This window comes from Acomys minous (genome assembly GCF_964271855.1).
Source record: "Acomys minous genome assembly, chromosome: 3".
NCBI classification, from domain to species: Eukaryota; Metazoa; Chordata; class Mammalia; order Rodentia; family Muridae; genus Acomys; species Acomys minous.
The window spans coordinates 20,265,233-20,291,637 of record NC_140485.1 but is presented as its reverse complement, the minus strand read 5'-3'; the positions used below and the strand labels follow the sequence as shown (position 1 = coordinate 20,291,637).

The 26,405-nt window shown below is 46.5% G+C and overlaps 1 protein-coding gene across 1 annotated transcript in view; it reads left to right on the top strand.

The window, feature by feature from the left end:
• MERTK (MER proto-oncogene, tyrosine kinase) overlaps positions 1-26,405 on the top strand; it is a 96,220-nt gene that overhangs the window by 11,553 nt on the left and 58,262 nt on the right. The window contains exons 2-4 of the mRNA XM_084777615.1: positions 10,184-10,592; positions 18,335-18,435; positions 20,222-20,395. Coding sequence (XP_084633741.1) covers positions 10,184-10,592; positions 18,335-18,435; positions 20,222-20,395 — 684 coding nt within the window. The remainder of the gene's footprint in view (positions 1-10,183; positions 10,593-18,334; positions 18,436-20,221; positions 20,396-26,405) is intronic.

Genomic DNA, 26,405 nt, shown 5'->3' with positions numbered 1-26,405 from the left:
CTGGTACCCCTCTACAGAGAGCACCTAGGGGTTAGGGCCTGCTTGGAAAGCCCACAACAACAAAGGACTTCTGCTCAGAAGGAGCCAAACACTTATGTTAAAAACTAAGAGGCTGCCGGGCGCTGTGATGCACACCTGTAATCCCAGCACTTGGGAGGCAGGGGCAGGCAGATTTCTGGGAGTTCAAGGCCAGCCTGGTCTATAAAGCGAGTCCAGGCCAGAGAAACCCTGTCTTGAAAAACTAAAAAAAAAAAAAACAAACAAAACAAAACAAAACAAAACAGACAAACAACAACAAAAAGGCATGGTGGAGACACTCTGGGCCAAAGAGTGAAAATGTTTCTCTTTTTCCCTCCCTGTTAGCCAAAAGGAATGTGTGAGGTAAGGGTGGTGAGGTTGTCATCCTGGTAACTTCTTTATACTTTGGTCAGAGATTTGGGACCCTTCAGACCCTCCACGAGACTCAGTGGCCTGCCTGGTGGACTGGGGTCCCTGTCTGTCCTTCCAGACCAACTTTTCATCCCACTAACCCCAGAAAGCCGGCCTGAGGTCGCAGTGGGTGACCTGCCAACGAATCCATGGAGCTCTGCCTCCAAATAATCCCATAGGCCTCAGAGTGGTTGTTTATCTGTTGTTTAAGTGTTAAAGTTGGGGTGCATTGGTCATCTGACATGGCCTGGCCAACAGCATGTCTCACGGGCTATTTTACTTTCTTCGCACTGGGGAGCGCTGGGCTTTGGCTACCCCTGAGCTTTTTGCCTCCTGTTGAGCCCCAGCTGTGAGCTCTTGTTAGCATGTGTGACCACTGGCCACTTACTCCCTCCCCTCTTTCCAAGCTATCAACCCCTACTCCCATTTCCCCTGCCCCCTGCTGACTCAAGGTCAGGGGCCGTACTGATTACACAGAAGCACAGCCCCTGGAGTCTTTAATCTCTCAAACAGCCTCTTTAAGGTTTTCCAGCGGTCTGAGGGCAGTCTCTCTGCTGAAGTTAATGATTATTATGTTCAGTTTAGGACTGGTCAGGCCAAGTGATCTCTGATTGAAGGTTGTATTTTTCCCCTCCTCCGTTTTTGAGGCAGTGTCTCATACATCTCAAGGCTGGGGTCTCAGAGACTCTCAGTATCTAGCCCAGGGGAACCTTGAACTTCTGATCCTCCTGCCTCCCCCTCCTAAGTGCTGGGATTACAGACATGTGCTTCCAGTATGCAGTGGTGGAGCACAAACTCAGGCGAGGCTCGCTCTCTAACCACCGGGGCTACGTCACCAGCCCCGTTCTGTTAACTGTCAACCCTCTTTTAATCCAGAATTCTTTCCGTTTGCATAAAGCCAAACTATACCAAGTAGAAATTTTTTGCCTCCTTTTTTTTTTTAAAGAAAACCAAGGAAGCAACCCAGCTCCATAACTTGGGGGTGCCTACAGAATAGGACCTTGGTGGGCCAGTATCTGCCTCCTTCTCCTGAGGAAGGCAGGAGTATTGGATATGCAGGCTGTGTGTTCCAGGAGGAGGCCTTCTTGGAAACACCAGAATAGCCCATAATACCATAGAGAGGCCACAGGGCTGAAAGGAAAACACAGCATGCCGGGGCAAAGCATCCCATGACCCAATCATGCTGCATCTGGCCCTGCCCACCTATGGAATAGACAGCAAAGAGCACCTAGGGGCTCTATGGTAAGTCACGGCACCGGAAACCTCCTTTCGGCTTCCTGACATTGACTCGATTCTCGAGCGTGCAGCTAAGAACGAGTAGAAAGAGCAGGCCACTTCAGCCCCCTTCGCCTGGTACTTCAGGCTCAGTCTTAGTACACCATCTGGCCCAGGAGCCCTGGTGATCCTGTGAGTCAGACCGATGGTACACAAATAACACCCAAGGGTGAAGAATAAAGAACAGGCTCACTAACCAGGACCCTTTGCCCTACAGGGCTGCTGTCCTGCTCAGCAAGATTCCCCAAGAGCAGAGAGCCCAAAGCACACTTCCCCTGGGATTCGTGGCTGCCAGGTACTTTGCCACAGCGTGGTCACTTCCTACACACTGTCTTTTGATGGCGTGGTCATTCCCTACACACTGTCCCTGATGGATGTCAATGATTATTCTTAGGCTTGTGTCCCCAAAGCCTCCGAAACTGCTCCTCCACAGGACTGCCAGGTCAGAGTTCAGAGGAAAGCCCATGACCACCATCTCAGGCAGAGAGGGCATCTCAACTTTCGCCTCGATGGTCCTCTTCTCCTCTGGGTTCCAGAGAGGTTAGAGACCATCCTGAATGTGAAGGCATTAGCAGAGTAGGTGGGATTCACCTCTCTGAGTGCAGAGCTGCCGACTAACCATTGAGCTTCCCTGCCCACAGCCCTCACCACGCTGTGCTGGCTCAAGATTCCTAGGCTTAATTGTGAATTGCATTAGTTCATCTTGCAGAATATAGATGGTTCGCTGGCATCGCAGTTCCTGAACAATCTTGAGCCTTCACAAAGTCCCTGAGAGTCTGAGCCACTGCAGCTGTGTGGGTGCCAGACGCCTGCTCCAGAGGCATGGCGACAGTCCCATCCTTGTTCTCCCAGCCAAGGCAGCGTTGATGCCTGGCCCGCCTGTCTTCCCTGACCACTCTTTAGAATGCTGTGAGATCTCACGCCTGTGGTCCATAGATGTTCACAGTGTGTCAGCGCCAGACCATGCACCACGAGGGACTCTGAGGATGCGCCTAGAGACTCTGAAAAAGCCACAGACAAATGTGTTCAGGAAAACAAAACAAACCCACATGGAAAGTGGACATCATACCCAACCAGTTTAGCCACTGGACCATTAACTATTGCTCACCATTTCCCACAGGTCTGTCCCTATACTGAGCACTGGGTGGGGCAGGAGGCGGGGGTGATGATGACAAAAATCTCTGATTTAAGAAGCCATCATTTGGGTTCTAGTCAAGGGCTAAGTGGCGACTGGAAACACAAAGGCTCTGGGCAGAGGTGTTCACCTCTCTAAAGCTAGCAAGAGGCCGTGTATCCAAGGCTGCTTGCTTAGTAGCATGTGCTATGAATGAAAAGTCACATTTCCCACAGCCCGCTCATCCAGTCCATGCAATAGAACACCCTTGGGAGAGGCGGGTAGGGTGTGATTTCTTATGCATTCACCCAAGTCACAGCCAGAGGCAGCCCACTTTTCCACATGAGCTGAATAGGGAGCGCTTGAAGCCGCTGATGTGGGTGTTTGCTATAGCTCTTCAATGGTTGTCTCCAAAAGGGAAGCCGTCCAACAGGCCCTCTTTGCCTTGGCTTCCTTGAAGTCCTGACTGTGGTTAAGGCTTGTTATAAAACTCCTTTTTGTCTGATCCCATCTTCCCACTGTCAGGCCGCCGGCAATAATTCCAACAGGATTCTCCTTCTGTGCAAACTACAGAGGGCAAGAAAGGGGCTTTCTATAGAATGCCAAAATAGCTGAGGAGTGGGAAAGTGGCAGCTTAAGATGTATTTTGAAGGCTAGGGATTGGACTCAGGCGGCTGAGTGCTTGCCTGGAGTACAAGATCCTCCAGTACCACATAAACTGGGTGTGATGGCCCGTGCCTGTTATCCCAGCACTTGGGAGGTGGATGCAGGCATGTCATCCTCAGCAGCAGGTCAAGTTTGAGGCCGGACTGAGTTACATGAGACCCTGTCCAAAAAGAAAATAAAAAAATATATTGTACTACTATCCTGACCCTTGGGTCCAGAGTCTGAGACTGCTTCTGTTTTGTATACCTACTCCCTTTATCCATACTGAGGATTATGCATTGCTCAACTGCAGGGGCCATTTACACACATGGACGGCACCACTGCAGCACCCCAAAGTTATACAGTTCACATCTCACCAGCCACAAAGAGAGGCCTGGCCCTTGGTACCAACCCTAAAAAGTCAGCACTTCTCAAGTTCTAGGCAGCAGTGGAGTTTTGATAGCTCATCACAAAAGGAGAAAATAATAAAGTGATAGCTAACACAGTTTGCTGAGCCACACATGGTAATAGGTAACTACTTTATTCCTAAGAGTGGCCCTGGGGACACCAGTTCTGCCATCCCCCATTTTCCTGGGAGAAAGCAGTGTACAGTGGCCTCAGCTCAGGCTACTGTCTCCCCATTAGCTCTGAGCCTCTCTGCTGCTCTGCTTTTTGGGCAAGTGCCTTGTTTTCTCCGATTGGACTGAGGGAGCAAATCTTAATGCCAGGAGATTATCTAAGAAGGTGCTAGAAGTCAAGTCATTCAGGCAACTTCTGGGCAGTCGCACATGGAGATCAGTTGTCTGCTAGTCCATCAGGAGTAAGGAGAAAGCACAGGGGGTCTTCCTCCACTGACTTTAACAGCTTGTTTACTTATAACAGCTTGGAGCCTCTAAAGATGAAAGCTCTAAGGGCCCCAGACTGTAAAAAGAGGCTATGTTGCAGGATTGAGATGGCAAAGTAGTTTCCATTTTATATGAGATTGCTTCAATAAATGTGACTTTAAAAAAAAAAAATAACAAACTTGTGATACCTTTAAGTTAGAAGAGTTTGATGTTAAGGAATAAATTACATAAAGGAAGTTAATATCTACTTCTTCCACTTTTGAGTTTTGCCGTCTGAGAAAGGGATGTGCGTCTAAAAAGGGGAAAGTAGTGACTTAGACAAAACCCCTGACCCCTCAGTCAGCCTGATAAATAGAACTGCACATGTCTTTGCTCATTGGGAGGAAGTTCAGTCTTCCCCCCTGAAGGTCAGGTGACTGAGTCTGCTAAAACAAACTGCCACACAGACATATTAGCAACAGACAAAGGATATAAGGGGCTGGGGACATGGCTTAGATGGTAAAGTGCTGGCCTGGCATCCATGAGGTCCCAGGTTCTATCCCCAGCATTACTAAAGACCTGGCTAGGGGTTCGAAGTTTACTGCCTATATTCTCCTTGGCTGGTGCCTTAGTTTGAGGAGGACCCCAGGACCCAGATCCGCCTGTCATAAAGTTCTTGTAGGTTTCCAGGACCCTCTGGATCCTTCTATTTCCCCATTCTTCCATGCTACTCTCACCTAAAGTCTCAATAGGATGTCCTCTCCTCTGACCCACTTTCCTGGTAAGTAAAGTTTTTCATGGGACATATCCCTTGGACTAGTGTCTCAATATAAGTGAGTATATACCGTTTGTCTCTTTTTGCAGACCTAGCTGATGAACAGGATATTCTCCACCATTGAGTGGAGAGTGAGATCTGACTCTCACAAACTCTGGTGCCCCTTTTCTGACCATGTCCCCTGGATGGGGAGGCCTGGCGGCACTCAGAGGAAGGACAGCAAGTTACTAAGAGGAGACTCGATACTCTAAGAGCATTTATAGGGGGAGGAGGTCTCCCTCAATCACAGACATAGGGGAGGGGAGAAGGGGGGAAGCAGGAGGGAGGGAGGAATAGGAGGATACAAGGGAAGGGCTAACAATTTAGATGTAATATGAATAAATTAATTAAAAAAAAAGACCTAGCGTAAGTCTAGCTCTCAAGAAAATGAAGCTATGGCCAAGATGTGGTGCACTGCTGGGGGTTGGTCTAGGGCTGTGTATACAAATGCTAAATTCTGAACCCTAAGATCTGGTTGCCATCCAGACTTTTCGAGTACATTCTCGAGTACACCAGCCTTTGTTGTGTAGGCTTTGATCCCCAATATTCTGATTGGTTAAATGAAAGAAAGGCTGGAGCCTGTAGCTGTTCAGAATAGAGGTAGGTGGACAGATATGAGAAGGAAGAAGATGGAAAAAGAGGATGTGGCTTGATGGAGCAGATTGAGCCCAGGCAGGATGACTTATTGGCAAGTAACTTGGGATGTGTAGCTGGGTAATAGCAAAATGTCGTAGAGGGTTGATACCTGCCCAGTTATGGTGGGTGCTTTAAAGCTTTTATAAATCTAAACTTTATATTTTAGATTATTTGGGATAATATAATGACACTTATGTCAAAAACTAAGAGGCTGCCAGGCGCTGTGATGCACACCTGTAATCCCAGCACTTGGGAGGTAGAGGCAAGCAGAGGAACCCTGTCTCAATAGACAGACAAACGGACAAACAAAAAAGAAAAAAGAAAGATGTAGAAAGTTTGAGGCTAGCCTAGGCTACACACACACACACACACACACACACACACACACACTGATCCATAATCATAAACCAGTGCTGATGAATATGCATATGAGAGAGGTGCACCTCATGCATTTCTTGCAAAGAGAAAAGATAGCAGGGTCTTCAGGTTTTTAGGGGAGAGAAGGAAGGAAAGAAGGAAGAAAAGAAGGAATGAAGGAACGAAGGAAGGAAGGAACAGACAATGAATGGCCTGGAACAAATTTTCTCTAGGCTCTAAATAAAGTCTGACTTGGGGGCTGGACAGATCGCTCAGAAGTTAAGAGCACTGACCGCTCTTCCAGAGGTCCTGAGTTCAATTCCCAGCAACCACATGGTGGTTCACAACCATCTGTAATGAGATCTGATGCCCTCTTCTGGCCTGCAGGGGCACATGCAGGCAGAGCACTGTATACATAATAATAAATAAATCTTTAAAAAAAAACAAATAAAGTCTGATTGCAGGCCCTTCCCTATGAAAGAATTTCACTCAATCAAAAGAATGGGGAAGTTCTGTGATTGTCGATCTCTTTAGTTAGATTTTTAAAAAAATGGCCATGGTATTGACTCCTCTTCAAATACTCCCAGTTTCAAACCCAAAGCCACATACTTTGGAATACTGTCTTCTGAGCTTTAGTACCATCCAAGAAGCAAAGATTCACACAGAGGCTTCAAAGCGTTGGGCATAAAATGTGGTGTTCAAGGACACCATCGATGCAGAACAAAGAACACACCAGGAAGCATTTACTTCTGCAAAAGGGAGCAGACAAGGAAGCAGAGACACAAGGAGGGCAGCAGAAGTGGGGACAGTTTTATAGAAAATGATATAGTTCCAAGAAAGGAAACTGAGCTGGAAATGCTGGAGCAGGAAGGAAATTTAGAAGTTCAAATTGCCACATTGTACAAAGGATGGGATCTTTTATGTGACATCGGGCTTTGGGGGGGTCATTTACATAGAGTGGGCTTTCTCAAGCATACTGTGACATGTATTTCTGTTGTAGAACTAAGGGGCTGAGAGATAGTGTAGAGGTTAAGAACACCGGCTGCTGCTCTTCAGAGGACCTGGGTTCGATTCCCAGCACCCACCCAGTAGCTAACAAATGTCTGCAACTCTAGTTCCAGAGGCTCTGACAACCTCCTCTGGCCTCCTTGTACTGCACGCTCAGACACACATGCAGGCGAAACACCCATATATATGGAATTTTAAAAATGACTTAGAACAAGAAAGAATGTGCCTTCCCAGTGAGGAATCACTCCACACAATTAGAGATTAATTAAGAAAAAACCCTTTACTTAAGCTCCTGGCTGACTGGTGGTAATGCTCAAATAGAAGGTGACCACAACAGAAGATTTTGTTAGCTTATATACACCTTAGCTTATGCATGTTACACACTTTCTCATCCTTAAACCTCTTTTGGGGCCCAGCTCCAGGTTGTACTTCAAACGATTTAAGTGGAGGCAGGAGACTGAAAGTCTGGCTGCTTAGGCAGACAGGAGATTGACACAGCAAAGATGTTACATGCTCCCATGCGTATTTTAAGTATACGAGAGTTGTTCTTTTTCAAATAGTTGTTCTTCAGGGTCATATTGCCCACCTCACAGAATTATGTTCTGTTTTGTGAAGGGGCCCTAATGATGGTTGTGACCCTACACACACACACACACACACACACACACACACACACACACACACACACACCATACCCATCAGAGGTATGTCTTTGGTATGGGAATCAGGTCTGGTCATAAATCAGTGCTGTCTCCTTTGTTGTGGGAATCAGAGCCTAGGGACTGGTCAATCCTGGTGAGTAAACATTTACATCCTAGCATCCTAACTTTCACTTACCTCTAGCAGGCATGGTTAGCACCCTACTCATCTCTGGGTGACTTAATGTCTCCTAAGCAGGTCTACTGGTAATTCTTTATAGTACCAAGTCTATAATGTTAAGTTTCTTCTGTATCGGTTCTACACAATTTCACATCACATGTCTTTTTAGCATCTTGAATGTCTCCCCAGGTGTGTGTGTGTGTGTGTGTGTGTGTGTGTGTGTGTGTGTGTGTGTCTAAAGAGATTTTTTTCTCCTTCTAATTAATTTTTATATACTATATTTTGATCATATCATTTTAAGAATTATTTGAGATTATAATGTGATTATATTGTTTTCCTCATCCCTTTCCTCCTTCCTGTTTAATCCCTCCTTGCTCTCTTTCAAACTCATGGACTCTTTTCCTTTAATTGTTGTTATATTTGTGAGTGTGTGTGTGTGTGTGTGTGTGTGTGTGTGTGTGTGTGTGTTTTCTCTCCTCCTACTACATTTATCACTGGGATTGTTGGACTCAAGTTGTCAAGCCTGGCAACAAGTGACTTAATTCACTGAGCCATCTTGTCAGCCCTTCTGTTCTTCTTTACCAGCCCCGGCTAAATATATGCACACAGCCTGCTCAGTGTGTATGTTACTCTCTGTGTGTTTTCAGGGCTGGCAGTTTCCTCTTGGATACCCAGTTGGCTTGCTCTTCCCTGAGGAAGACTATTTCTCCTACTTTCCAAGTTCCTTAGTTACCTATAGTGCTTTGTTCAGGGCTGAGGCCTCATGAGCTCTCCCAAGTCCTTGTCACCATGTCTACTGGTGACCCTCTGGCACTCAGAAGCGCTTCTAAGCCTTGGCAGTTGCTCTAGTTAGTTCTAGTCTGCCTTTTGTGGGGAACAGAGGGTGCCCTTGGCCTATGTGTGTATCTAGTAAACTAACTTTGTAGCCCTTGGGTAAGGCCCGTGGTACCACATCTTTTTAAAGATTGATTTATTTATTTATTTATTTATTTATTTATTTATTTATTTATACAGTGTTCTGCCTGCACATATGCCTGCAGGCCAGAAGAGGGCATCAGATCACATTATAGATGGTTGTGAGCCACCATGTGGTTGCTGGGAATTGAACTCAGGACCTCTGGAGGAGCAGGCAGTGCTCTTAACCTCTGGGCCATCTCTCTAGCCCATGGTATCACATCTTTTACCATATTCTCCTGCCTCACTTTCCTTTCTGGACTTTTACATTGACTCCCTTGCTGACCATCTGGCATCTATCCTAGTTTCTAAAAGGCATTCCCAAAAGAGGAACCTTTGCTGGGTGGTGGTGGTGGTACACTGGGGAGGCAGAGGCGGGTGGATCTCTGTGAGTTTGAGGCCAGTCTGGTCTATAAAATGAGTCCAGGATGGCCAAGGCTGCACAGAGAAACCCTGTCTCAAAAAACAAAACAAAACAAAAAAACAAAAAAAAAAGGAAACTTTAGAGTCAACCCCAGAGTAAGGGACCCAGATAGAGAGGTGAAAGGTTCCTTATGGACAGGAGCAGTTGCCACAGATGAATAGTAGACAGGTGGTCTGGGGTGACATGACGTGGAGGAAGCTACTGGATTGAACCCCAGATCCTCCTTTTCTTGCCCCCAGACTTCTTGCTTCTCTTTTTCACTAGCCAGTTGAATATTTGGCTGGATATTTAATAGGAAATGTTATTTGTGAAATTCCAGCTTATCCAGGCGTCTGTCTCAGTTACTTTTCTACTGATGTGAAAAGACGCCATGACCAAGGCAACTTATAGTTCCAGAGGGTGAGTCCATGATGTCATGGCAGGGGGCGTGGCAGCACACAGGCAGGCGTGAAGCTGCAGGAGGAGCTGAGAGAGCTCACATCTGATCCTCAAGTAGTAAGCGGAGTCCACTCACAGTGACCCGCCTCCTCCCATAAGGCCACCAGATCTCATGCTAGATAGCTACAAGCCACCGTGTGGTTTCTGGGAACTGAACTCAAGACCTTTGGAAGAACATCCAGTGCTCTTAACCTCTGAGCCATCTCTCCAGCCCCAGCTCTCCGTCCTTTTGAGACAGACTTTCACTGTGAAACCCAGGTTGGCCGTGACTCCCCTGCTTCGGCCTCACAAGTGCTTGGATGACAAGCGTATGTCTTTACACTCAGCTTCTTGTTCATCTTTTTCTGAGGCCACTAAGGATGCTCAGCTTTGTCTATTATGGCCTAAGAAGTAGAAATTCTTCTTCATCGTCTTAAAGGATGACATTGTAATGTTCTGTTTTGCAGCCACTGCTGAAAAGGCGGAAGAAAGCAAGCCAGATCAAGTGTTCCCAGGATCTTTTCCAGGCAGCCTACCAGCTGACCACAGGCTGTTCTCCTCCCCTCAGGCCAGTGGGTACCAACCATCACCATCCCAGACTGGAAGATCACATCCAGCGCACACAGCCGTTCCCCAAGTGACCTCTGGAGCATCAAAACTCCTACCTCCTGTTGCATTTAGCCACACGATTGGACACATAATACTTTCGGAGCATAAAAATGTCAAATTTAATTGCTCAATCAATATTCCTAACACTTACCAAGAAACGGCTGGCATTTCATGGTGGAAAGATGGAAAGGAATTGCTTGGGGCACATCATTCAATCACACAGTTTTATCCTGACGAGGAAGGGGTTTCAATAATCGCACTGTTCAGGTATGTGTCCTTTCTCTCAAAATGCCATTATGCTAATGCCGCCTCAAAAGCAGAACTCTCAAGTAAGACTCAGGCTTGTTTTCTCTTTAAGCCGCCTTGATCCCTTTAGAGTGTGGGTAAATGGTTGACGTGGGTGTTTGTGTTGTTGATTTCTTTTAAATAAGTCTGCCTGGTGGGGACTGCTGGCTGGCACACACTCTGAGGGCGTAGAGGGCCTCTCGCAACTCATCTAAGTACACCTTAGATCCCAGTGCTGCCAGACAGTGGGGAACAGTGTGTATGGGGCAGGGGTGGCCGGTGGGAGGTGATGTGTTTGTGCATGTATGGGTACGTGAGCCGTGTGTGTGTGTGTGTGTGTGTGTGTGTGTGTGTGTGTGTGTCTGTGTGTGTGTCTGTGTGTGTGTCTGTGTGTGTCTGTGTATCTGTGTGTCTGTGTGTGTATGTGTGTGTGTCTGTATGTGTGTGTGTGTGTGTGTGTCTGTGTGTGTGTATGTGTCTGTGTGTGTTCATTTGAATGGACTGGTTTCAGATGGAACCCAGACCCTTGAGCCCACTAAGCATGCATTCTATTTCTCAGCCATACTGTAGGCAGGTTCTCACGTCATCCAGGCTGACCTCAAACTGGCCACGTAGCCAAGGCTGCTCTTGAATTCCTGACCTGCCCGTATACTGAGGTTACAAGGCTGGATTCAGAAAGTGGTTAAAGATTTTGTTTTTAAAATTGTCTATTAATTTTGTGTGTGTGTGTGTGTGTGTGTGTGTGTGTGTGTGTGTGTGTGTGTTTGCCTGAATGTATAGATTTGCATTATGTATGTGTTTGGTGTCCCAAAAGGCTAGAAAAGGGTGTTTGATCCCTCTGGAATAAGAGCTTAGGACAGTTGTAAACCATCATGTGGATCCTGAAACTGAACACCAGAGCTCTGTAAGACCAGCATATGCCTTTAACTGTAAGCCTTCTCTCCAGCCACAGTGAAGTAGCTTAAAAAAAAAAAAAAAGATTATGTATATGAGTGCTTTATCTGCATGTACACCTGCAGGCCAGAAGAGGGCATCAGATCACATCACAGATAGTTGTGAGCCACCATGTGGTTGCTAGGAATTGAACTCAGGACCTTTGGAAGAGCAGACAGTGTTCTTAACTGCTGAGCCATCTCTCCAGCCCAGGAAAGTAACTTCTTAAAGGACTAGGAAAATATATCAGTTGGTTAAGTGCTTGCCTTGCAAGCAGGAGGGCCCAAGTTCAACCCTCAGTGGGAAGTGTATTCCAGTGCTGAGGAGGCAGAAGACAGGTGGCTGCCTTAGGCTGACTGACCAACCACTGTAGCCTACTTGACAATCTCTCCTCTCTCATTCTCTCTCTCTCTCTCTCTCTCTCTCTCTCTCTCTCTCTCTCTCTCTCTCTCTCTCTCTCTCTCTCTCTCTCACACACACACACACACACACACACACACACGAGACAATATCTATGTTATCTGGTGGTTATGGGAACTTTAAAACTGTAGCTGTCCCAGCCCTTTGATTGACTCTGTCACCTGCCCTCTGCCTCTCACCATCTCTTGCCTTCTCTCTGCTGCCATCTGCTCTGGGGAACAAGACAGGCCCCCTTCCCGACTTTCAATTTCCCTTCCATTTTACAATGGTAAGGTTGATGAGTCAAAAGTAACTATGGTCAGCCAAGGTAGGGCATGCATCTGGAATATTCCATTCTCCCAAAAGTTGAGCCATCTTTTTTCAAAGTTTGTGGAATGTGGGATTTTGTTCTTCTAATTCCTCCGTTATTTCCTGGGATTTGTTTTTATTAGCATGTACCAATTGTGCATATTAATGAGGTACGGTGTGGTATGTACCTTGTACACTGATGGAATCGGGGTAATTATTTTTTCCTCCATCTTATTATATAGAGCTTGTCTCTTCTAGATCTTCATATAAAATACAGTAAGTTTTTGCAAATGACAGCTATCCCACTGTGCTGTGGAGCGCCCGAGTGCATTCCCTTTATCAAACTTTGCTTCCTGTATCCAGCTTCTCCTTTTTCACCTTTCCCCTACTGCTTAGCCTCTGATAGCCAGAATTCTGCATTCAGATTGACTTTTACAACCTGACGCGTCATTTATCTTTATGTTTTGCACGTGCAATTGAAGAGCTGACTCGGCCTGCTGTCAAAAGCTCAGAGTGAGGTGAGAACTACACAGAGTCAAAGCGAGACCGTTTCTTCTGGTCCCAGCGCTCTGGGGTAGACCATTCTTTGATCTGTGATGTTTTCACTTTCTCTGACCTGACCTTTGGCACAATCCCATATGTGTCATGCCTTTAGGTGAATCATTTTTGTTTCCTTTCCAGAAAACCACCTCACAATTTCCACAGGCCTGATGACTCTGGTCAGAATTTAGTTTGTCAGTTTTCCACCAGTTATGCTTTTGGTTCATTCATTGAATTCTGATGAGGTAAATCTCACTTCCTTTCTCAAACAGTGGATCTGATGTGTGTTTTCCTGCACCTACTGATGTTTTACATAAACAAAGCTTACAAATAGAAAAGGAAAACATTTCAGAAGCAGCTAGAGGGGCGTTTAATGGCCTAAAGAAACAGAAGGGTCACCTAGGTTGAATGTCACTTGAAAAGAGCACAACCCTGCCATTACGCTGGGCATAGCCATCTATGTGACTATGGCTCTGCTGCCACAGCTCCCTGGCTTTCTTTCCATAGACATAGGCTTGGACCACATGATGTAATTTTTTTAAATGGTCCTTCAGGCCTGGTAGATGGCTCAGTTGTAAAATACTTGGCATAAGGACCTCAGTTTGATCCCTAGAATGCACGCTTGTGTGCATGCACTCATGTGTGTGTGTGTGGGGGGGGGGATTAAGCTGAACATGGTGGCATGGACTTGAAATTTCAATACTAGGGAGACAGAAATAGGCAGATTCCTGGGGCTTGCTAGTCACCCAGCCTAATCTACTTATTGAGACTCAGGCCTTCATCTCTGAGCAGGTTCCTGCTGTACTGCGGGGCAGTGCCATAGACTCTGTGAGCCAAACTTACCTACATTTGGCTTTTTCTGGCCCAGTTTCTGTTGTCAATTCTTTAGCTCACTGCTCCTGGCAACAATTAAAATGGAATCAAGGGACTGCAGAGATGGCTCAGTATTTAGAGCACAGGTTCTTCACTTGACCCATGTTCAGTTTCCCAGCAAACCATCTGTTTTTCCAGTTCTTAGGGATCTTACTCCCTGGTCTGACCTCCATAGACAGCAGGCATGCACATGATACACAGACGTACGTGCTGGCAAAACACCCATGCACATGATGATGATGGTGATGGTGCTGGTGGTGGTGGAGGCGGTGGTGGTAATGGTAGTGGCGGTGGTAGTGGAGGTGATGGTGGCTATGGTGGTGGTGATGGTGATAGTGGTGGTGGTGGTGATGATGATACTTTAAAAAGAAAGAGGAATCCAGTAGGATATGGCAAAACATTCCTTTAATCTCAGCAGTTTGAACACTGAGGCAAGAGGATCTCAAGTTGGAGGTCTTCTCAGGCCACACAGCAAAGTGCTGTAGAGAGAAGCTTCCTGCTTCACCCGTGCTGAGAGGGTGTAATGGATAAGTAGATGAAGAGACTCTGAGCGAAGAGTTTTGTGACTGTGAACCGAGTCCATGACTCTCAGGTCCTGTGGTTAATAGTAACTTTGCCGCTGGTGGTTTGGCTAAAGGAACTGTGCTCTTACATTCTGGATTTCTGCTTGTATTTGGTTCCATTTCCCCTCCCTTTCTTCTCTCTACAGCGCTTTTATTTTGTATTTAGTAAACTGCATGCAAAATCAGTAACTACTTAAGTCCTTTGTATATGTGGTGTGTGTGTGTGTGTGTGTGTGTGTGTGTGTGTGTGTGTGTGCAAAGATCAATGGTAATATACACATTCACTTTGACTATGTGACTTTCTACCTGCATCATGGAAGTTACTGTGGGAGTTTAACTGCTGTTCATGAGACGTGTCCCTGTAGGCCTGCCCAGTGTGGCAGGCTGAGGGATGGAGACACGGGGTGCTAGTAGAATATTCTGGAACCAGCCCAGCTACCACTGCCCTGGGGCACGGGCTTTCCCAGTGCCAGCCCTGCAGCTGTGGCCAGGTGGTTCCTGTCTAGACACTGCAGCTCAGTCTGTACCATTCCGTTCAGCCTCCTTGGTCCAGATGTTTGTATCTCAAAGGCTGATGGGATTTTTCATACCTTGGGTGGGGAGCAATGCTAAAGCTAGAACCCGGGGTCTATGGCTGTGTGTACTAAGCTAGGGTTCTACAACACCTCACTGGCCCTATACTATTTTTTTTAAAGCAGCCATGAGCAATTATAAATTTTAAAAATTGACATATATTATATAAATTAATACCCACAAACACATTGAGAATAAAATTAGCAAAGTATGTGCTAGATAGAGCTAAATAACAAATATACTAAGCCACAGTGAGAAAAAGTAATGACTAATAAGCTACATATATAATATAGTAAACTATACATAATTATTTTACATATATTCATTAGCATGTATAGAATATTTTATAACTAACTGGCCATCTGGAAAAGCATTAAATGTAGAGGTTGTTTCATATGCCTTCATTAAGCTTATTACAAGAAATGGTTAAAAATAGAAAGTTGAGCTAGAAATGATCATAATGAGTGAGTTAACCCAGAAGCAGAAAGACTCAAATGGTATATACTCACTTATATCTGCATATTAGCCCAAGGGGCATGTCCCACGAAAGCCTTCACTTACCAGGAAACTGAGACAGAGGGGAGGACATTCTATTGGGACTCTAGATGAGGTAAGCATGGGAGAATGGCAAAGTAGAAGGATCCAGAGGGTCCTAGAAACCTACAAGTAGAACATTATGATAGGCAGATTTGGGCCCAGGGGTCCCGCTCAAACTAAGGCACCAGCCAAGGACAATACAGGCGGTAAACCTTAAACCCCTACCCAGATCTAGCCAATGGACAGAACACTCTCCACAGTAGAGTGGAGAGTGGGATATTACTTTCTCACATACTCTGGTGCCTCACCTTTGACCATGTCCCCTGGAGGGGGAGACCTGGTGGCACTCAGAGGAAGGACAGCAGGTTACCAAGAAGAGACTTGATACCCTATGAGCATATACAGGGGGAGGTAATCCCCCTCAGGAACAGTCATAGGGGAGGGGAATAAGGGGAAAATGGGAGGGAGGGAAGAATGGGAGGATACAAGGGATGGGATAACCATTGAGATGTAACAAGAATAAATTAATAAAGGAATAAAAATAAAAAAAAATAGAAAGAAAGAAAGGAAGGAAGGAAGAGATGACTCAGTGGGTAATGGCACTTGCCACAAAGTCTGATGTCCTGAGTTCAATCCTTGAAACCCACATGATTGAAGGAGAAAACCAACTCCCCAAAGTTGTCCTCTGACACTCACTCGTGCACTGTGGCATGCACACACCTACTTACACACCACACATATACTTGAACACAAAGGAAATGCATAAAAATAGAAGGAAAAAAACCTGAAGCAATGCATTCCAACTGTTTAAAACATTCCCCCTCCATCCCTTCCCCATTCCCCCCTTGTCGGGGCTGAGGTTACCCATCCTTAGGCATCTTTTCCGAACTCTTCAGTCCACATGCAATCCTGTGCGTGTTTGCATGTGTGTCCATCCCCACAATGGTGTGCTAATGAAGTATTTATTTATAGCAGTGGTAAGAATGAACCTTGGTTCTTTTTGTTGTGGTGGTTGTTGGGTTGTTTGTTTGTTTGTTTGTTTGCTTGTTTTGGTTTTTTGTGTGTGCTTTTTTGTTTTGTTTTGTTTTGTTTTTTGGGACAGGGTTTCTCTGTGTAGCCTTGACTGTCTTGGACTCGCTTTGTAGACCAGGCTGGCCTCGAACTCACAGCGATCCATCTGCTTCCGCCTCCCAAGTGCTGGGATTAAAGACGTGCACCACCACTGCCTGGCTATTGTGGTTGCTGTAAGTATGGAAGTTATCTATATGCACTGTGCTATGAGTATATTCTACTTTTTGTTTCCCATAACTTTTTTTTGCCGCTAGCTTGCTTAGTTTTCAACTACTCATTCTTCCTTCAACTCAGAAAAAACAAAAGCCCTGTCTGTGCCTCTTCTCATGGTCATGAAACTGTCAGGGCTGTGTTGTGCCTCCCCCATCTCCATCCGTGTGCCTGAGTCTTGTCCTGGTTCTCACCTCAGTCCTGGGAATCGAACTCAGATCCCCAGGCTTGACAGCAATCACTTTACCCTCTGAACCATCTTGCCCGCCCCCAGGGCAGCTTTTCTCTATGTTGCCTAACTTGTTGTTTGTAAACATATTGCAAAGATAGTAAGAAGGAAGTACTAGCCAAAGATGCTTTTTGTTTTGTTTTGTGACAAGATCTCAAAGTGTCACCTTTGCTGTCCTCAAACCCATAGTCCTCCTGTCTCAGCCTCCTGAGTGCTGGGGTCACAGGCGTGCAGCACTGTGCCAGATGGGTCAGATATGTTCTCAGTGTTATAGCTGGAACATAAGCAAAAAAAGCTAAGATGACTGATACCAAACCAAGACAAACTTCTGTGTACCTGTGTTGGCCTGATCATCACAGGAGAAAGGAAAAAGAGCCAGTCACGTGTCCGTTACCCATGCACTATCACCCCACCCCCATCTTATGCCTGAGACAAATGCAGTGATGCTGTCAGCAATCAACCTTCAGAATGATGACTGAGGTGGGCTGGAGAGGCTCTAGCTAAGAGCACTGAGTTAGGCTCCCAGCATTCATGCCATTGGATGCCCTCTTTTGGCCTCTGTAGGCATCTGTACACATGTGAGCATACTCACAACATACACGCACACACACACACACACACACACACACACACACACACACACACGAGAGAGAGAGAGAGAGAGAGAGAGAGAGAGAGAGAGAGAGAGTATAAATTCAAGCATTAGAAAGTTCCAAACAAGAGAAGAAAACCTCAGCCCTCCGTTTTCAGTTTTAGTTGCAGTTTTAGACAATTGGGTGAATATTAAAACTGTGCAACATGCTTGGAGACCACGCAAACTTAAACCAGGACCTAGTGTCAGAAGGTTATTTGGGATGCAGAACAATCGCTTAGGACCCTGAAATCTATGGAATCCCAAAGTCATTGTGACTGCCAAAAACTCCTCAGATGTCCAAACTGTCTTAAAGGAGAAGTACCAAAGGCCAGGCTTAGAGTTCACCACGGAAAGCAAGACATCTGACAGTTGGTGTGTGTGTTCGTAGGGATTCAAAGAGAGATGGCAGCAAGAGATGTGAGTGCGAGAGGAACTGTGTGTGTGTGTGTGTGTGTGTGTGTGTGTGTGTGTGTGACAGAGAGAAAGTTTTAGTGAACTCACACTATAATACGTACTAACAAACCTGAAACCAGCAGGGCGTTGGTTGGAGACCCGCAGAAGACTGACACTGAGCTTGCTCAGGGGACCTCAGTCTGTAAGTGTTAGATGACATCCATGCACGTTGGGAAGGGGGGAATCTAATTTACTCAGAGGTTGCCAAGGTAAGTGTTCATGCATCTGAACAATGTGCTTTTGGTAGCATCTAAATAACCAAACACCATGCCATGCCATGTTGACTCGTGAAGCTGCTGACCATCTTTTAGCAATGATAAGTGTGGTGCAGGATTTTCTGTTCCTGTAACAGGGACTCAAAAGCAGTCGCTGCAAATTTCTCTCTGTGTTTTCTTTGAAGCATAACCAGCGTGCAGCGCTCGGACAACGGCTCATATACCTGTAAGATGAGAGTAAACGACAAAGAGATTGTCTCTGATCCCATATATGTCGAAGTTCAAGGTGAGCCCAACGCCGGACTATCCTGTTGAGATCTGTGTAGAGCCTGCATCTGATGTCTCCTGTGTGATGCTCGGGGTTTGGACTGTCTGCTTATAACTCCGTAAACCTTAGGAATCCATCAGTGTTGGAATTTTACAAGCCGGTCCTCTCTTAGACTTTAGTTAATGATGTAATCAATTCAATTTTGTGTGTGTGTGCATGCGCATGCCAAAGGCATCATACACTCTATTTGACCCAGTGTTGCTCCCCACCCCAGAGATGCCACCCTCCAAGGCACCCTTCACCACTGCCATCTTGTCACCTTTCTTTTCTTTTTTTTTTTCTCTGTCCCACCTTCCACATCCCACTCCTGCCAAAAGGCTTTCTGGTGCCCACTCTCTTGTACACATGAACTTGATGCCCAGTGACACTGCAGAAGGCTTGAGAGAGGGAGAGAGGGAGGAGGAGAAAGGGACAGAGAAAAGAGTCAGTGAATGAGTGAGGATGGAGAGGAAGAGGCAAGAAAAACAGCCCCTCAGGTGAATCTCACAGGAGCCTTTGCTCTGGGCCCGTCCCAGGCTAGGCATCTGGTGCCTGGATTATGTGAGCATCAGTCACCAGGAGGGCACCTCCTACATTTGGAATTAATCTTGTAAACTGCAGTATTTACTAGACAATTTACTTGTCAGGATCCCAGGAAAATGCATAAGTTGGGGAAAGTCTGAATCTTGAAAGCTTTGAAAGAGGGGGGAAAAAAAAAAGAATCCTGTTATTCCGTGTGGAACTTTATTTGTGCGACACGAGTTTATAAAACTGGTGATTTAAGTGTTGAGCTAGGCAGCTTGCCCTGGTACGTAGTCCAAACAAATAAGCATTGTCTTTCTCTGAAAATTCCCAGGTTCCCTTGTGGGCCAGATTTTGGAGTTTCAGTAGATTTTAGGATTATAACTATTGAACTGTGCTGGCTATGTCTTCAAGTGAGTCCTTATAAACTCTTCAGTCTTACACAAATACATGAAAGTGTGTGTGTGTGTGTGTGTGTGTGTGTGTGCGCGCGCACACTCATTCACACTCATTCATAGTACTTAGAGCACTGAGCCCAAAGCCTTATGCATGCCGAGCACATTCCTTAGAACTGAACCACTCAGATCCTAGTCCCAAGTGCACAGGTTTAAAAATGCATCTTCACCCACCTGAAAGTCTTACACACGCTGTAGATGCCCCCTCAAAACTTGGGCAGACCTATTGTGCAGCTTTGCTTTCACTCTGGTTTTTTGCTTGTTTGTTTCAAGTGGCTTTGTTTCGTTTTGTTAACGTGCATGCCGTTTGTGTGAACGTATGCCGTGTGTATGGGGGATGAGGGGTGGACCTCGGAGGCCAGAAGAGAGGATGCTGGGTCCCCTTGAGCCGGAGTTCCAGGTAGTTGCAAGCTGCCTAATGTGGCTGCCGAGATGAACTTGGATCCCCTGGAAGAGCAGCAAGTGCTCTTAACTGCTAGTCGTCTTTCCTGCCTCACTCTGTTTGGTTTTTATGAGAAATACCGCCAACCTGCTGACCGGTGCCAGGCCCTTGAGCAACACCTGATTTAAAAGCTGCCTGTGGACTCCTTTTTGGCCAAAGTAAATGAATCACCGTGAACAGTGCCTAGAGAAAAAAAAAAAAATAAGTGTCCTAGAAAGCTGGCTGGTGACAGACTGGGAGTCAGGAACCTCCGCCCTTTTTACTACTCCACTTGGAAACCCTCATCCCTGTGTCTCAAGGCTCTGCTTCTGATTAAAGTATACTCCCCCCCCTCTCCCCCCCCCAGGACTTCCTTACTTTATTAAGCAGCCAGAGAGTATGAATGTCACCAGAAACACAGCCTTCAACCTCACCTGCCAGGCTGTGGGCCCGCCTGAGCCTGTCAACATCTTCTGGGTTCAAAATAGCAGCCGTGTTAACGAAGAACCGGAAAGGTCCCCGTCTGTCCTAACCGTCCCTGGTAAGTCTGAGCAGTATACTCATGCGTGCCTGCATTCACTCGTTCACTTCACCCACTAACTGTGAAGGTGACAGAACTCTGTCGACGGCCGTAACACTCCGACAGTGATCAGTCAAGAAGGGCAGAAGCAGGCGTGGGAGCAATGGGGGGACAGGTGGATTGGAAGGGCGGTGGCACGTGTGGTTGACCACCTAGCCAGACTCCAGCCCTGGCATCCAGAGCCCTGCTCACAACTCCGTGGCACTGTGCCCTCCCCTACCTGGCAAGAATCACCCTATGGAAACACTAAGGTAAAGACGTCATTTGAGGTTGGGTGCCAAGAAAGTGGATCGGTCACGGGGCCCTGCGGCAGGAAGTTTGTGAGTCCCTGTGGGATCGCTGGCGAATTGACATTCCATGGCCATCTTGGTCTCCATCCAAACCAGAATGCCTTGGCTTTGTTCCTGTTCCTGGGCTGGCTCCTGTCGGCAGTGCCACCGAAGCTTCCGGTGCCGCTCAAGCCACTGGGCTCCTCTGTTGCTCCTCTGGTTGCCTCTTTGAGCTCCATGTGACACTGTGGCCACGCTCCATCCCTTCTTCCTTCCTCATGCATTCAGCAAGTGTTCAGGAGGGTCCGCTGCGTGCCCAGGGCAGCTCTAGGCTTGAGAGCTCAGTGGTAGACGTTTTAAAAGGCACATGATCCTGGCTTCCTTCCCTCTTCATTGCATCTTCTTTGTTGCTGAGCCAGTTCTGAACATCGAGTGCCCAGCTCAGGCCTGGCCCGGCTTCTTTTCCCGCTCCGAGGCACACCCTCCTGGCTGAGTTCCTTGGCCAGCTTCAGTGCCACCGGTAGCGTGACAGCCTGGAACTTTACATCTTGGGCCTTGTCCTCTTGACTAAGCTTCTAGCTGCTGTGGTCAGCAACCTCCCTCCTCCCTGGCTTTCCTGCTTGTTGTGTGCACATGTATCTGAAAATGCAAACTCCTTGCTCCCCTCGATCTCCTGCCCCAGGATTTCCCCCTTCTTGCTAAGTAATACCACGAGATGAATGCCCCTCCCTGCCCTCCCTTTTCACACTGGAAGCATCAGCAGGTCTGTGGATTCTGCCTCCAAGGTACCATCATCTGCCTCTGTCTGTCTTTGTTCCGGGCACCATGGTTCACATCTCCATCAGGTCCCTGCCAAATCCACTGTTCCCATCCCGTCCCCACGTCTCTCCACTCTCCTCAGCAGCAGCTCATGTCACCCATCGGGTGAAGCCCCATCGGTGGCTTGCTTAGCCCCTCCCCGTTCAGCTCTCTACCTCACGCCCAATCCGCTGCCTTGGCTGGTTAAGCACCCTTCACATCGAGTTCCTTCCATTTCCTCAGACACATCCTATTTCTTCCTGCTCAGGACCTTTGCACCCCCTGGTCTATCTGCTTCCAGCGTTTTCCTGCCTGACCTTTGTCCTGTGACGCACTCATCTATCACTTAAGAGATTGTCTTGGCTCTGTTATTGACTCCCAGTCAGACCATGTGCGCATCCTTGATGGCCCGTATCAGGGTGTGGACTTCCACTGTCTCCCTTCTTAGCATGGTCGCTGATGTCCAGGACTTTGTGTTTTTGTGCACCGCTGTATGCTATCCTGAGCAGGATCTCAATGGTCACTTGAGCTGTGGTCAGATAGGCAAGGGAGTTCCAGCCTCGGACATCGTCTCTGGGGCCCCTCTGTTACCCCTGACTGGACGAGAGGTGATACAGGGTTCTCTACTTACATCTAAGTTTTCCCAAAGAGCAGATAATTGAATAACTTGTGTGTTTGAAAATCAATTTAAAATAATGCCCTCCCTGTGGGATAATTGCTTCAAAGTCCATGAAAGAAAGGCATTACTATTAATATCTTCAGATAAGGTTTCAGGTAACTCTGTCTGGCCCTGAACTTCTGACAGTCAGTCCCCCTGCATTTACCTACCAAGTGCTGGGATCACAAGCCTGGGCCGTCACACCCAGCAATACTAAGATTATTTTAAAAACAAACAGACAAACAAACAGATATAATAAGGGCTGGAGAGATGACTCAGCAGTTAAGAGCACTGACTGTTTGTCCAGAGGACCTGGGCTCACTTTCCAGCACCCACATCACCGCTCACAACTGTCTGTAACTCTAAAATCTGACACCCTCACACAAACACATGCACAGGCAAAACACCAATGCACATAAAATAAAAATAAATAAGCTATTTTAAAAACAGATATTGTTTATTTAGTTTAAAATTCCATTTACGTTTGTTTTGTGGGAGGTTTGTGTGTACACATAGAGATTAGAGAAAACTTGTAGATTTTTTGTTTTATTCTTCCACCATGTAAAGGGGGGATTGAAAGAGAAACTCTGATTTGAAAACAACTACACACACAGAGAGAGGGGGAGGGGGCGGGAGAGAGAGAGAGAGAGAGAGAGAGAGAGAGAGAGAGAGAGAGAGAGAATAAATATCCGATAACTGCATCTTTCATAGGGACCAGAAAGCCCACGACAGTGGAAAGTCTAACATTCTATAGATAAGGCATAGACTTCTGCAGTTTTTCTACAGTTTCCAGGGCAAAGACCCGGTGCCAGTAGATGAAGGGCCTTTATTTAAGCTGCTGAGCTGGCATTTTCCTCCTCGTTTCTGAATGACTACAGCACACTACGTTGCTCAAGCAGTTCTCCTGCTTGCGAAAGGTTGGAAGAGTAGGTTTCCGACTTTCCTCTCTTTCTCTTTTTGCTTTGGTAAGGGGCATGTTTGTATGTGTGGGGGACATGTTGGTATGTCTGTGGGGGTGGGGGCAGGGCCCTAGCCGTTAAACTCTTGCACATGTGAGCCATGTACTTCACCATTGAGCCGTATTCCAGTCTCCTGTTTTTAAAGTGTTCCAGGAGTCATGTTGATTATATCAAAATAACATGTCAGATTTACATGTAAGTCAATCCAGACAACTTACAATTGCCTCAAAATGTGGCCGTCCACCTGCTGCCCTAGGTCTTCCTTATGCAGGAGGAGGCAGCACCAGGCACCTCACCATCTCAGAATCCTGTCAGTTTTTTTTAGACTCATTCGATTTATTTTATGTGCATGAGTAGTTTGTCTGCATGCGTTATATGTGCCCTATGCGTGTGCCTAGTGCCCGTGGAGGTCATGGAAGGGATCTGATTCCCTAGAACAGGAGTTATGATGGTTGTGAGCCAGCACGTGGGTGCTGGGAACAGAACCTGGGTCCTCTGCCAGAGCAACATGTTCTCTAAACACTGAGCCATCTCTCTGGCCTCTCCTACAATATTTGAATATGTTTGATAGCACAGGTTGCGTAGCCGATGCCCAACAGTGAAGGGCCTCTTGAGGTGATGACATATTCTAGTCAAAGCCCAAGCTTTACCCAAATTCTTTTCTCTTCCCTGTCCCACAGTCCGTCATCAAGTTCTGCACGCTGGCCTCGAATGTCAGTGGATCCCCCTTTTCCCAGTACTTTTCCGCGATGATGCCCTTAATTCATATTTTCCTGTTTCCTTGCCAACACTGCTACCGTTGCACCCTAACTGGGGCCCCGAGTTCCTTGTCCCTCTGTCCTCGGCGCTCCCCTCCTCCCCCAGCCTGCCACCTACACAGTGAGTCATTCTCTGCTTTGTCAGCTTCTCCTGAAACACAGAGCTTCTCACTCAAGGCATGACCATCCAGTCCAAGTTGGTTGAAGTCTACCTTTTTTTTAACTCTAATGTTCCCATATCCCTCAGGACTCCACTTTAATCCCCCACCTCTCCTGAAGTACCTGTTCATGGAATCTCACAAGCTGCTTGCAGATCCTCAAATGTGCCATCTTGCCTGACTTCCCTCGCTGGCCTTCTCCTATCCCAGCTGCTTTCTTCTCACTGTTTTTCCGGTAAGCCCCCACTCATCTTTTGACCTCCAGCTCTCAGCTTCTCTCTGAATGACTGCCTGGTCACTCTGCCCTTGTCTGTAAACTCACAGTCCGTCCACTTCTGTTCCTCTGCGTCACATTCAACCACAACCACCTACTTGTCACGTGTCCAAGGGGGGCTATTAGTCCATGTAAAGATTATGTGTAAATTTTTAGCTAGTGTAGCCCTATCTCTTCAATGAATAGATTAGTGAACCATTGGACAGATGAGTGGCTAACCTAAGGGCTGGAGATGTAGTTCGGTTGGTAAAATGCTTGCTCACCATGGGTAAAGCCTTGCGTTGGATTCCCAGTACCATATAAACTGGGACACGGTGGTACATACCTGTAACCCCGACAACAGGAAGTGGGAAGTAGAAAAGTCATACGTTCAGGGTCATTCTTGACTATCTAGTGAGTTGGAGGTAGTCTGAGCTACACGAGATCCTGTCTTTAAAAAAAAAAAATCCTGGATATAAATGTTTCCTACCAGTCTACTAAGAAAGCATCAAATAGGGAAGTGGCTTAGATGGCCCCAAGCAGTTTGAGCAAGCATATTCGCTTCAGACAGACCCTCACTCCAGGCTGGCCTCATCTTTCTTAGAAGAGTTGGGCTTACAGGAATATGTCACCACTCCTGGCACTTTTCTCCTCGTGACACAATCCCTCCCCACCTGACTGTGTAACGCAAAAGCTGTCCTGAAGACACAGGAGGAAAAAGGCACTGTATCTGAAGGCCATTGTGGGTGAGGGAACAAGGGCAGCCTCAGAGGTTGCACCGGCTCTGATTCCTCTGAAATCACTGTCTCAAAGTGCAAAGTTACCACCGTAGAGAGATCAGTTCTTTCCATCTGGTTTTCTTGGGCTAGGGTTTTCCCATGGGAGAGTCCTTTTTCATTGGCGGAGCAATTTTGTAGGCACAAATCTGTACCTGTGATTAAAATTCATAGGATTATATACTATCTCCCCCCCCCCCACACACACACACCACAAGAGGAAAAAAGCTGGTAAAGTCAGAGTAAGGTTGAAGTTTAGTAACTGGCATTGTACCAAAGTCACCTTCCTGGTTGGTGTCCGCGTGTTCTGACTGTCTAAAGTCTTTATCATGGAGAAGTGGGGGAGGGGAGACCACAGGAACTTGGTGCTATTTTTGCAACTTTTTTTCTGTGTGTGTGTGTGTGAATCTAAAATTACTTCGATCTGAAAATTTTTTCCCTTTTAAAGAAGCATTTTTGTAAGGCTCAGTGGTAGAGAGTTTGCCTACCACACACAGGCTTAATTTCTTCTTTCCTTACTGTAAAAAAAAAACCCCAAGTTCCCAGCACAGGCCTGAGGGTGTAGCTCAGTAGGTAGAATTCTTGTCCGGTGTGCCTGAGGACCCAGGTTGCTCTCCAACATAGAATAAACCAGATGTGGTGGTGTATGCCTGTAATCCTAGCCTCCAGGATGTAGGGCAAGGGGTCATCATCAGTTACTTAGTGAGTTTATGGCCATCCTGGGCTACTGAGACAGAAAAAAAAAACAGGAAAAAAAATCCTTAGCACCAGAAATAAATGGCTTTTGTCATGGGCTACTTCAAATCATGGAACCTGCAAAGAACTTGTCTGCCTGGTGCAAATGCTGGAATGTATTGTAGATGATCGAGTGTAAACTCTATTAGCATACAGACAGATGATGTCTTGTGGTGATGTGTTTCTGGACAACTTACGGAACTTTTTTTTTTTTTTATTAATTTTACTTTTATTTATGAGTATATGTGGGGTTGTATATGTGTGTGCAGTACCCATGATGGCCAAAAGAGGGTGTCAGATGCCCTGTACTGAAGAGATCCGTTATGAAGAGCGGTTGTTGCTCTTGCACAGGACTGGAGTTTGGTTCCCAGCACCAGCATCAGACAGCTCACGAACACCTGCAACTCCTTCCTTTAGACTCCATGGGCACCCACCAAACATATGCTCACAGACAGGTACACACAAATAAAAGCAAAAATTAAAAACGCTAATTGTATGTTTAGTAGGATTTTTTTTAAAAAGAGTTCTTTATTTATGTATATGAGTGCTGTGTTTGCATGTATGTTTGCATGACAGAAGAGAGCGTCCGATCCCATTATAGATAGTT